Below are 12,617 nucleotides of genomic sequence, written 5' to 3'. Positions count from 1 at the left end.
CAAATACGGTACAGTATTACATTAATGCTCCAGTAATATGTTGTTTTAACATTTTTGTAGAGCAAGTAATTCCAGTAATTTAATAGTAAAGATAATTTTACAATATAAATAAATACATATAAAAGTAGGTGATTTATAGCTGAAAAGCAAAAATCACTGACGTAAATTGTTGTTTGTTAAATAAATGTTGAAAAAAAACCAACTTCATCAATTTGATGACACATCCGCTGCAAAAAGTTACAACTCATGGAAGTCCAGAATCCTGCTGTAAATTGAAATGGAATTGAATGTTTTCCAGGGAAACCCAAAATGTCAATGCTTTCTGAGGATAATTGTTATGTTTAATATTTGTTAACATCATATAATATACATATACATTATGTATGTTGTATCACTTAAATACATTTATTAGCATTTTAAATTCCTCCTCTCAGACATGATTTCATGCAGGAGAAACACAGGTGAACCAGTGTGAGGTGTGAATCAGTTGTGAGGTTGCTTCTTCCTCCTCCTCAGTCCCAGATGCTGTCTGATTTTTTTCCAGATTGAAGACTTCTTCTTTTTGGGCGTCTCCTCAGACAACTCAGTCTCCACAGTTCCTCCACTTGTCTCTGCAGAAGCATTTTCTCCTCAGCACCACTTTTGCAGAGACATGTCATCTCCTCCATTATCTGCAGACGGAGGAGGTTCTGCTCAGCCTGGAAGGAGTGCATCTGAGACGTGACTTTCTCAAGCTCAGCCATCAGGTGGCTGGCCTGCTGCCCGGCTCTGAGGTTTTCTGCTTCGTACCTTTGAATGATCTCACTGTTTGAAGCTCTAAGTTTCTCCAGCTCATCTAGGAGAACCTTGTTTGTGCTCCTCTCAAACTGCAGTTCCGAAGCAAACAGTTGTTGCTTGATTATATAAGCCTCCTGCACCTCCATGTAATATCTAATACAAAAAACAAGCTTAATCATGTTTAAAACAACAATAAATCCAATGCGAAGATCCCCCGATTTATACAATGTTGTCTCCCTCCGCACGACAGGTAGCGTGGCCGAGCGGTCTAAGGCGCTGGATTAAGGCTCCAGTCTCTTCGGGGGCGTGGGTTCGAATCCCACCGCTGCCATAGGTGACATTTTACCTCCGCCATGGCTTAAATTGTACTTGACCTCCTCTCCGTACACATCCACACACACAACCCCCCCACACCGTTTTCTTTTTAACACAACGCTACACCTGTGCACACAAACAAAGAGCAGAGACAACTGCGCTGTGGAGTCGCTGTGCATCATGGGCCTGGGCTCCTCCCCACGTGTCTGCGTGTGGAGCTGAGTCAATCATGGCACCGACACCACCAGCTCGCCTCCCCTGCCCGAGTTAGACCTCCCCCAGCGCCGACCCTCACACGGAGGAGATAGCTGCACCTCCACGGTGAAGCGAGCAGGTGGGGGGGGGGTTATGTGGAGTGTATGAGAACGCGTCGGTTGAACCAGACCCAGCGACTGACTGTGTGTTATTTCCACCAGCTAGCCTATGCTAATGCACGGTTAAAGTTAGCTAGCCTAGTTTGTAGCCTGTTAGCTAGCTTCGTTCGCTGCTGCACGTTTGTTTACCGGAAGTGTTGTCGCTGTTTGTCCTGCTTTTTTTTTTACACACATACACGTGGGTTTCTTTAATCTTTTGTATGGAAATGAGAATTCAACCCGCAGTGTAGCGCCAGGCCCTGTACAAGGGGCTGGAGGGTTTGGATGCTAGCATGCTAATGAAGCCAAGTTAGCCAGGATCAACTGCTTCTCTTTAGGAATATCGGCGTGTAATAACTTTAATGGAGTCTGATGTTGCTCTTTGTTGTAAGTGTTTAAAAGAGGAGTAGTTTAATGTGGTTTACATTGTGTTGCATCATGTGAGTTGTACCTGGCTGTCAGTGGTGGCACCTCCTGACAGGCTGCATGACTCTGGTCTTTCTGTCAGATCACGGTAGTGATTTACTCTCTGGAAAGGGTTTGTTTAAAATAACCGCTTTACTGCCAGATCTCCTGGAGACTGACATCCTGAAATTCCCTGATAAATCTGAGGAAATCTGATGTAACTTTGCCTCGTGACCTGTTCCTGTACCAAGGCACATTGTTCTTGATACTGGTCCAGCTGCTTTTGTCCTGTTGCCTCTGTTATCATCCACTGTGTTGGTGTGTGTGTGTGTGTGCAGAATAAATCATCTTATTAAACAATTTGTCTATTTCCAGGTCGGATGTTTTAGATCTGCTGCCGCTCCCCTCCTGTTTCATCTCCTCCTCTCCCCTCCTCGTTCTGCTCTCTTCAATATGGCGAGCGGGGATGATGACGACCCCATTATAGAAGAGGTACGTCCACAGGCCGATGTTAAAGCATAAAGCTGATGTCATATTCTAATCCGCATTGAGTTTGTACTGCAGGCCTTGTATCTGAAGTGTGACGAAGCTCATTCCCCTGTGCTGTATCACTCCATCATTGTCCACAGATCTATTTAAAGCTGCATCCGTGAGCAACACAATATTTCACTGGATGTTCATCAGTGTGAGCACAGCGGAGCAGAAAAACTCACAAAATATGTATTATTCCACATCTAAAAATAGTTCCTAGAAAATGCGCTACTAAATCCTTTTTAAGTAACATTTGCAAATAACTACAGCATTTTTAGAAAGTTAAACTTTGGCCCAGATTGGATCATTCAGTCTGTTGGTGGGCAATTTGTTGATAATTAACACAAATACACAATATTATTTCTTTATTTATGTGTGTCACTGCTGCAGGGTGATTATTGGTAGAGATGCACTGATCTTACTCTGTCCTCTTCAACTCGACTGGTGCTAATGTTGGATTCACCATCGCACTTGTATGATTATTTTCATGTAGGGTTGCATGATGCTGCAAACTGAGTAAATTAATGTATAAGATAGATTAAACACAGAGTTTTATTTTGACATCTATTCATAAACTTTATTCAATCAGGATTATATTGAGATCAAAATTCTCTTTTGGAATAGAGCTTAAAACACAGCAGAAATTTGACATTACAGCTAAAAAAGTTCCAAAAGTCTGGCTTTGTCATAATGCCATGGCCAAACCTTACTGGTAGCATCTGTCAGTTCCTCACATCAGATTGTGAAGCCAGAATAGCTTTGATCAACCTTTCTGTTTCTGTTAGATTGATGTGTACCTCGCCAAAAGCCTCGCAGACAAGCTGTATCTTTTCCAGGTAAGTCCATTCTTTGTTGTCATTAACCCTATCGAGTGCAACTCCCTTAATCTTGTCTCTTCTAATCTACACTGTGATTGATAAATGATGTCTCGATTTACCAATCTCCTTTATTGTTCCTCTGACACAGTACCCTGTCCGGCCATCCACCATGACCTATGACGATGTCAACCACCTGATGGCTAAGATCAAACCCAAGCAGCAAAGGGTACGAGAGGCTCTTTTCTTACTTTACACCTCATCAGTGTAGGAACTGTTTATTCACCTGAAAGTGACTGTAACATGTGTTTTGTTGCACTCATCACTGTACAGGTGGAGCTGGAAATGGCCATCAACGCATCAAGTCCAAACTACTGTCGCAGCAAGGGAGAACAAATAGCTCTGAACGTGGATGGCACAACCTTCGACGAAACCAACACGTATTCAGTGTAGGTCTATTGTTGAAACTCTAGTTAGCTCTTTGTGCTACTTCCTGTTTGTTCGCTGCTCGTATTCAGGAATCGTTTGACATCGACAGTCGTTCACTTTGTGGCAGAGAGTTAGATAAAATCATTACTCATCAGAATTTCATCACAGGGAAGTTTTGATTAACTTTTCTTGAGAAGTGAAGCTGAATAGTAAATTGGTTGATTTTTTTTCCTCTCCAGGAAGATGATGGACAAACAGACCTTCTCGTCCATCCAAGCCACCACCAACACCTCCAGATACGCTGCAGCCGTGTTTCGCAAAGGTCTGATCTAATACCCAGTGTTTCTGTAGCGGTGTGCTTGTGTTTAGCTTGGTCTGTCTTCAATGCTGCATCTTGCAAATACACAAAAGTCACTCGTATGATCAGAGTCCATGTGAACCGTTATCACTGTTACCTTTCCTATCCTAACGTGCTAACTTACCCTACACATGTGTTGTGTGTTTAGGTGCAAGATAACAAAATGTGTAAACACGATTGTCTTGCTGACGTTTTAACATGAGAACGAAATCAATCACATAAATACGGATTAATACCAGGATGTGGTTTGTGACATTTTTTTATTGCTTATGTCAACAGGTGAGCTTCACATCACACCTCTGACAGGAATCCTCCAGATGAGACCCAGCTTTTCTTACCTGGACAAGGCTGATAACAAAACCAGGGAGAGGGAAGCAGCCAATGAAGGTGTTTATCTTTTCTCCAAAATCAAATAAATATGTGAGATCAATTGATGCTTCTAATAATATTCAAGATTGTATATTGTGTCTTTAAAACTGTGACTATACAACTATTTTTTCTTAATATAAGAAAATCAAAAATACACGGCCAAATCCCTAAATACAGCTCACAATTTGTGTTTTTTCCAAAGTCTGTGCTTAATTTTTTTGAGTTTAAAGCCTTCATCAATTATCTTAGAACGTGCGTTACCGGATTAAAGTCGGCCATGTCTAATGTTTTCTGTATTCTGTCTGCAGGTGGAGACTCCTCACAGGATGAAGCCGAGGAAGATGTCAAGGCCGTCACAGTGAGAACTTGTGCACACACGTAAACACACAATGACTCACACTTCATGTGCCCATGAACGGCCACAGTTTCTGAGCTTTCATGCACGTGTTCCCCTCCAGGTGAGGTTTGCTCGCCCTGAGTCAGAGCAGGCTCGGCAGAGGAGGATCCAGTCCTACGAGTTCCTTCAGAAGAAGCAGGCGGAGGAGCCCTGGATCCACCTGCACTACCATGGTGTCAAGGTAGGGGGTGCACTTACTGTTAGGGTACCACAGTTCTTAGTTTACTGTCAGCTGATGTATGTGAGAACGCAAATCTCCAAGTCAGTTGCTCTGGACTTTTTTTGGGAACTTTTCTTGTCAAACCCAGAGTAAAATGTACGGACAATGTCTGTGGGAGCCCATGTCAGAATACAGCAGGAACATGTCTGGACAATGTACAGCTGGTGGGTGTGTCGATGACGCTTCTAACACACAACCAAACTGGAGGAAAACAAATATCTCATGCAGAATACACAGACAACTTGTCGTATCTCTGTCGATATTGTGAACACTTCTGACCCAAACAACCTCCTGCTAATTTCTTTCATTTGAGCAAAGCAAATTCTGAAAAATGTCTGGACCGGATTTCATGATCATGATCATGTCTGAAATCTGCTTTTTTGTTGTTGTCAGGAGATCTGATCATGAATCTCTTCTCTCATCACTTTTGTCTTTGTCATGTTATTTGAATTCAGGATAGTCGGTCAGAGCATGAAAGGCAGTACCTCTTCTGTCAGTCCGTGGACGCCTCTGAGAACTCGGAACTGGTCAAAACTCCCAAGTGAGTATAATTCATTTTATATTTTTGACCAGGAGAACTATTTAAGTTGCTGTCTGTACCGTATTCATTTTATGTTGGTAACACAACAGATGTATTTTCAACACCACACTGCTTGTTTGTTCTGATTTGATAACGTTACTTGTGTGGTTTGGAGCGAATGTCCATGTTCAGTTGTTCTACTCACGTCTCCCTGACTAATCTCTCCTCTTTCCTCAGGGAGTACCTGGCCATGCTGATGCCCCCTCTCGCTGAGGAAAAAGTGTAAGTGTTCCTAGTCTTCAGAAGAAAGAATAGATTTTAAACTGGTTGACTGCTCCAGAAATGAATCATCACTGACGTCTCCTTCCCATTTTTCTTTGCGTTAGTGTGAAACCTGTTGGTCCCAGTAATGTGCTCTCCATGGCTCAGCTGCGTACTCTGCCGCTGGGAGACCAAGTCAAGACCTTGATGAAGAATGGTAAGTTAAACTGGTTATAAAAGGGAAAAGGTTCTGGTCATTTGAACAGCTGATTGGTAGCAAAACTGTTCACTGGTCACCAAGTTGTTGAGGTCTGTCCCAGATTAGGTGCGAAACTGTTTAAAACATCCAATTATCTTCTTCAGCTACAGAGTCAGTGAATGCAGAGTTCTTTGACTCACTATATTGATCCACACACGCTGTATCAGATTTATACAATTTAATGTAAAGGTTCGTTTCTCTTTCCTCTGACATCTTCTCTCATCTCCAGTCAAGATAATGCCGTTTGCTAACCTCATGGGCCTCCTCGCCTCTGGCACAGACTCAACTGCGGTGTTGCGCTGCATCCAACAGGTGGCGCTGCTGGTTCAGGGGAGCTGGGTTGTCAAGAGGTGAGACCAAGCAGCTTTAGTGAAACGGAATTCACCCTCGTCTATGTGGAAACTTGATATGAAGAAGAGTGTATCCAATTATTCCTCTGCATATTGATGCACAGATTAAATTTAGATTTCAAAATGACAATTTAATGTTACCCCTAACAACTCTGGAGAGCATTGCAGCCAATAACATAGGAGCCTGTTTGTCCTTTTTTGATTTAATATTGTCACATTAAACACTGGTGATATCTTTGTATTATTGCTTTTTTCCCCTCAGTGATGTTCTGTATCCTAAAAACACGTGCAGTCCTCACAGCAGCGTCCCTGCTGAGGTGCTCTGTCGGGGCAGAGACTTCGTGGTGAGCTGTCAACAACTGAACTTCTCAAAATGAATCCAATGACAGTGTGAACCTGGTGGTTTGTTTTGTGTTGTCAGTTTTTTTATTTGAGTCTGTTCCTTTCGTTGTAGATGTGGAGGTTCACTCTGGAGCGCTCTGTGATGAGGAAGGAAATTGCAGCCACCATCAAAGTAAGAAGCAGCAAGGAGCAAAATAGCAAATTTACCCGAGTGGCAATAAATAAAGATAGAGAGAAACTTCTTTACCAACAAGCATCACAGCATCTCAGGTTTATTTTGACCAGAATGATCTTGGGTGAGTTATCAGTTGCAATAGCAAATGAGAGAGGCTGCCTGCATGTGTTCTCTCAATATTGTAAGATTAAAAAACAGTTACATCTTTTGGGATGTCTGTGGTCTCCCTTGTTGAAATTAGTTAAGATTTTAAAATCCTGTAGTGTGCAGCAGGTTTTAGACTCGTAGGGTGTTATGCACATATCATGCAGAATTTGCAGAAGAGGTTTTATGTGTGAAGGTACAGAAAAAAGTCGGCAGCCATCTTGTTTACAGAATTGTCAACATACAATTCTTGGTGAGTGTTTGACATTAACAAAAACCAACTCCAGCTGAGAGGCTCAGTAACGCCACCGTCTTTCACAGTTGCTTAGATGCAGAGCTGGAATCCTCTTCGAACACTTGCACTTGTTTGCAGCTGTCGCCCTGAGGCGGCAAATGTTTCAGTTCATTCAGGTAAACAGAACTAACACTTCCTTCCTCCTTTCTGTCGTTGTCAGCTTCCTCCGGAGGATGTGAAGGAGTTCCTGGAGCATGTGGCAGTACCTCGGGTCAACCGGGGCTGGGAGTTCCTGCTGCCTACCGACGCCGAGTTCATTAAGAAACACCCAGATGTGGCCCACAGGCAACAAATGCTGTGGCTTGGCATCCAGAGCAAGTAGGCTACAGAGGCAGCAGCATAGTAAAACATTTCTCTTGGAGGGTAATTGATTCTCTATCAAGACTAATTTGTACCAATCTTTTTTTCAAGATTGGAAAAGGTCTTTAACTTCTCTAAAGAAGACTTTATGCCAAAGAATTGTCCTCAACCAGGTGGGTACCCACTTGTATTTGTCACAGTCACCTTATTGTATTGGATAGCACGTACAATATTCAGAAGACATTAATTTAACATGAGCTGATGTGTGTTTCCAGAGCCTGTTCATGTCAGTGGCGAGGAGCGGCTGAAGATGGCACAGGAGCGAGCGCATGAAAACACTTCGTCCCTCCAGAAGGACCTGGACACCAAACGGGCAGGAAGCTCCGTCCACATCAAACAGGAACCTGTCAGCGACAAGGACGACGAGCCCATGGACACCACCTGCCCGCCCTCCTCTTCCGTCCCCAACGGTTCTGTAAATGGTTACCCCAGCACCACCTCCCCCAACTTCGATCACACTAACGGCAACACGCCGTCCCCAGAGCTGCAGGACTTTGTGACAAAGACTTTCAGGAAGCATTTTGTACTGACGCTGAACGAGCTAAAGAGGCTGTTTAACCTGCACCTGGCTTCCATGCCCGCGGGATGGAGTGTCTTCCAGTCCGTCTCGGACCACGTGCTGCAGGACGCCATGCTGCTCTGCCGCTGCAAACAGATAATGGTGCCTGTGAGTATCCAGGCAGGGGAAGAAAGTGAAGGATTCACAAGCTTTTGGGATGTTAAACTCAAAATCACACCGGATGCTGCTGTTTTCCTTTATTTTTCTCAGTCTGTGTGTGTGTGTGTGTGGGGGGGGGGGGGGGGGGGGGGGGGTGTGGGTCAAGTTTGAAATTATGTTCTGGTCAGGTTGGATGGGATATCTACTTGATTATTTTCTGTGTTCGTTCCTGTAATGGAGGAAAACGTAGAGCTTGGGATGCGGTCGGATTGGGCTCTGTTAGTTTTTTCTTGAGTCCTGATGACTCTAAACACATTCAGTTTGCGTTAAATGCTTATTTTTGTTGATCTCAACAGTTATATTAATGTTCCGTTATATTTAGGCAAAACTCTGCAAGAGGCTGCAGTGGTGTCTGCAAATGGTACCAGTGAGCAGATGATTGAACACAAATCTAAAAATGAAGTTTGGTTATAATCAAATCGGCAGTTGTCAAAACTCTGGACAGCTGCACGCAGTTTTCCCAGCTGCCCTAACTTCTCTGTCTTGACATTTGGATTTAACAAAAACAATATCTAAGAACTAAAATAAAATAAGTTTCGTCAAAATAAAACAACTTTCCGGCAAAACTTATTAAAACTAAACAAAAATCCAAAACCAAACTGAACAACTTTTAAAAAAATATGGTAGTGAAAGACAAATGGGTTATTCTCATGAATGACAGATTACGATTTACCAACCCAGGAAAGCACAATACACACACAGAAACACAGAACAACAGGAAGTCAGTGCAGTGACCACATCCGCTGTTTGTACATGAAGCAGAACACTGAAAAGTGGAGCAACAGAACGATACTGAGCAGACTGTGACGCTGAATGAGAGAATGGTGATGTCTCACCATGTCCTGCTGAGCTGGAACATTTCAAACATGCATGGTTCGGTTGAATTTTGTTCAGACCCGCTCAGATCAAAGACCCAGGATGGAGCAGAATGAAATGTTCACCTGTTTTACCTGCTTGCCGGGTTTTAACGTGTACAGAGCAGCTATCAGTTTTCTCCCTGGAAATAACGACATTAACGGTCGTTTTTCTCAGCAGCGCTTTGCTGCTTGTAAAGGTGCACTGAACCAAAGTGGTTCTCAAGTTGCACTGAAGTCCCCGCAGCCACCTGATACCTGCTGTTCCCTCTGGGTTTGGACTAAGGTGGCTGTTTGTAGGCTTTATTTAGTTAGTTGTGGTCTGTTATTAGTCTACTTGTGTTTTCTTGGCTTGGTGTTTGCTCATAGGGCAGAGAGAGAGCGGGCTGCTCTGTGCCCCATCCACTTGTTTCCTTTAGCAGCCAGGTCTCCTGCCAGGACCAGCCCTGTCCTGGCTTAGCTCTTATCCCATCTCTATCCTTGACATGAGAGGATTTCAGCCGCCGTAGGGCAGGGAACGGCCGGGTGCCATCTTTATTATGCAACAGATTATTGGCCTCCAAGCAAAGCTCATTACTGCTGAAGGAGGGGGTTAATCTGCGACGCTGCTTGCAAACGCAGGCAGATCTGGAGTCAGATAACTTCTCTACTATGTCACGGTGAACAATATTGTCTGGATGTGTGACGGTTTAAAGATCAGTTTTGAGTCAGTGGGTCATGTCTGGAGGGTAAATCCTGGTTTAATGCGTTTAGTGTTGAGTCGTCTGGTGGTCGACCTGCTCTTGACAACAAATCATATAGACTAACGACACGTCTGAAGGAAATGTTAAAGATTTATACCAATTTGTACCTTTTTGTTTAAAGAAATGACCTCCGGAGCATGTCTGCACAATTAGATCTGGTGTTTCTCTAGAGTTTCCCTTTCACGTATGAAGAAGGCAGCAACAACATGTTCACAGCAACAAGAGAAATCTCCAGAGCTTTCAGACGAGAGTTGGAGCAAGAGGCAGGAAGTTTCATATAAATTCTGATGGGGAAATTACCTTTTTTTTTTTTTTTTTTAAAGCAGATCGACACAGGTGTTGATGTCGTCACATAAGGCTCTGCTGGATAATTTCAGGAGATTACCCGGAGTTCAGAGCACATTTGAAAGCAGCTTTAGAGATTTGAACGTCCTGTGTAACAGTTTTTGTCACTTTGCTCTTTTCTTCTAACTGTAGTTTCCTGCTCAGACCACAGCAGCAGCCGATGAACAGAAGGTGTTTGGTTTGTGGGAAACTGGTGAAGACTTTGACAAGGTAAACTCCCTCACGACATCCCCCTTATCCTTACATCCTTATCGTCTTTCAATGATTGCTGATTTTCAGAAAGCAGCCATTTTCCACCTCAGAGTGTGGGGATTTTCACCTCAAGTTTCTTTTTCTGTTTAAAATTTCAGTTGGAAACATTTGCACAAGTAAACGCATGGAAAGCAGATCTTCTACACTGCAAAGGAATCCGCTAATTTGCGGATTGATTTTTTTTTTTTCCTGTAGCACCGCCGGCTGCTGTACGAACTGTTCACGAAGAATTACCGCATCAGGAGGAACATGCTACAAGCGCGACTGGCACTTGACTTTGAAGACGTACCCAAGGCGGACGTCGACCGGGTGCTCAAGGTGAGATCAGTGATGAGAGTTAATGTTCGCCCTTTTTAATGGATAATTTGTTCACATGTAACTCATCCTCTGGTTCCAGGAGTGCTGCATCAGCCACGCAGGGATGTGGTACCTCAAGGGAACGATTCAGTCTTGACACTGACATCCTGCCCCCTGCGGTTCACCGACAACCAGTGAAGTCCTCTCCCGGGTGTCCAGTGGGAGGGCAGTCAAAGGGACGAGAGCCAATCACAGCTTGCCCAGCTCCCGAGGCCGGGTGGCTGACTGGAGGAAAAGGATTTCAGCTGTCGGCTCTGCTCAGAACTCAAAGCTTTTCTTGTTTCATCTGAAACGTTAGCGTGAGCACTCTGATGGTGAACTGAAGCTCCTCCCATAACCACACAGACAGCTGGAGAAACTGAGGGCAACTTCTGAATATACAAAAATGAAGAAACAGATGGATGCGCATACGGCTTATCTGTAGATCTATGACCATCATGTTAGATTATTTTTGAATTAAACTTTTACCAGATCAGTGGGGTGTCTACCAGGAAAACAAACCACAGCTAAATATATTTTCATTTTACTTGATTAAACGTCACCATGGAAAAAATTGTCAACAAAGCAAACATTATTTAAGGTCCTCTAGGTAGAACCGGATACATTTTTTTGTATCCATTAAATTCCCTCCTTTTTGATGGATCTTTGTCACCCGCAATACACAAGTGTAAAAAGTGAGCTTTAAGCGTTGATGAAGTGATAAAGCAAAAAATTTGGGAAACGTCAACAAAAGGGACTGAAAAGAAAGGATGCAAAAAGGCCCTGAAATCCTTATTCTCGTATTATTGAAAAAAAAATCACTTAATTATCTTTGGGCACTCGCAGACCTGGAAACTGCTGCAGAAAATGCAGCTTTTCCCAAGTTTCTATATCATTTAGTCAAATATAAAATTTGAGAAGAGGTGCATAAAATGCTTGATGTTGAGGTTTTTTTTTCTTGGTTGAATGTACAGATGCGTTTTCTTTGTGAGAAGCAATCAAGAGACTGATTTTGATGAGAGCCAATAGAGATGCAATTTGGACGAAGGTTTTGTCAAATCTGTTTGGGATTTAATTTTGGTACGTGCTAAAAAAAAAAAGACAAAAAGAATGGATGTCTTTGGACCTTTGTTTGGGCGGTGGAAGAGTTGTTGCTATGGAAAGGCTGGTATATTGACATGCGCTGCTATCTCGAGCCTCCATCTGAAGTGCCTCTACCTCAAAGTGATCAGGACAAACTCCCACTTGTTCACATGACGAATAAGAGGAACCAGAATGTTTTTAGTCTGACTGGAGACATTTAGACAGTACATCTGATTCTCAAGTGTTCACATCAGGCTAAAGTCAGGATTTCCTACTTCGGCAAATGACGGTTGTATTATTTTCTCTGCATTGGTTTGTTACTTCGCTCAATAAACATGTCAAGTTGCAAGTGTTCTATTGTCGTAATTATTGCCTTTATACACATTTTTTTATTGTTAAAAATTCTGCTTCCATGCAAGCGAGAACTGCCGCAGGAATATCTTCAAATTAGTTTTTACACATGGATGAACTGATTTGATTTTGGCGGTTAAAGGTCACACATTAGAAAACACGTTTTTGGTCTTGTGGGTGAAACATCTGGAGGGAATCTCTCAAACTCACAGAACAACTGATTAGAATGTTGAGGTCGAAGGTCAAGATCCTGGTGGGCT

General features: G+C 43.1%; 1 protein-coding gene across 2 annotated transcripts; it reads left to right on the top strand.

The window, feature by feature from the left end:
* Positions 1-1,265: 1,265 nt before the first annotated feature.
* Positions 1,266-11,639, top strand: polr3e (polymerase (RNA) III (DNA directed) polypeptide E). 2 transcript variants are annotated; one of them, XM_053413270.1, is made up of 21 exons: positions 1,266-1,413; positions 2,226-2,342; positions 3,167-3,217; positions 3,348-3,425; positions 3,530-3,645; positions 3,865-3,947; positions 4,263-4,370; positions 4,661-4,710; positions 4,811-4,930; positions 5,425-5,510; positions 5,727-5,771; positions 5,876-5,967; positions 6,239-6,359; positions 6,622-6,703; positions 6,814-6,873; positions 7,476-7,633; positions 7,727-7,788; positions 7,891-8,342; positions 10,468-10,545; positions 10,783-10,905; positions 10,985-11,639. In XM_053413270.1, exons 2-21 carry the CDS (start codon positions 2,304-2,306, stop codon positions 11,039-11,041), a joined length of 2,061 nt encoding a protein of 686 aa, XP_053269245.1. In that variant the 5' UTR covers positions 1,266-1,413; positions 2,226-2,303; the 3' UTR covers positions 11,042-11,639. The 2 variants fall into 2 exon arrangements, with proteins under 2 accessions (XP_053269245.1, XP_053269244.1); XM_053413269.1 differs by having other exon boundaries at positions 1,271-1,426.
* The last annotated feature ends 978 nt before the right edge of the window (positions 11,640-12,617 follow it).

The sequence above is a fragment of the Pleuronectes platessa genome, chromosome 21 (assembly GCF_947347685.1).
Source record: "Pleuronectes platessa chromosome 21, fPlePla1.1, whole genome shotgun sequence".
NCBI lineage: Eukaryota > Metazoa > Chordata > Actinopteri > Pleuronectiformes > Pleuronectidae > Pleuronectes > Pleuronectes platessa.
The sequence above is the reverse complement of the archived record's forward strand: the minus strand, read 5'-3'. Positions and strand labels throughout refer to the sequence as shown.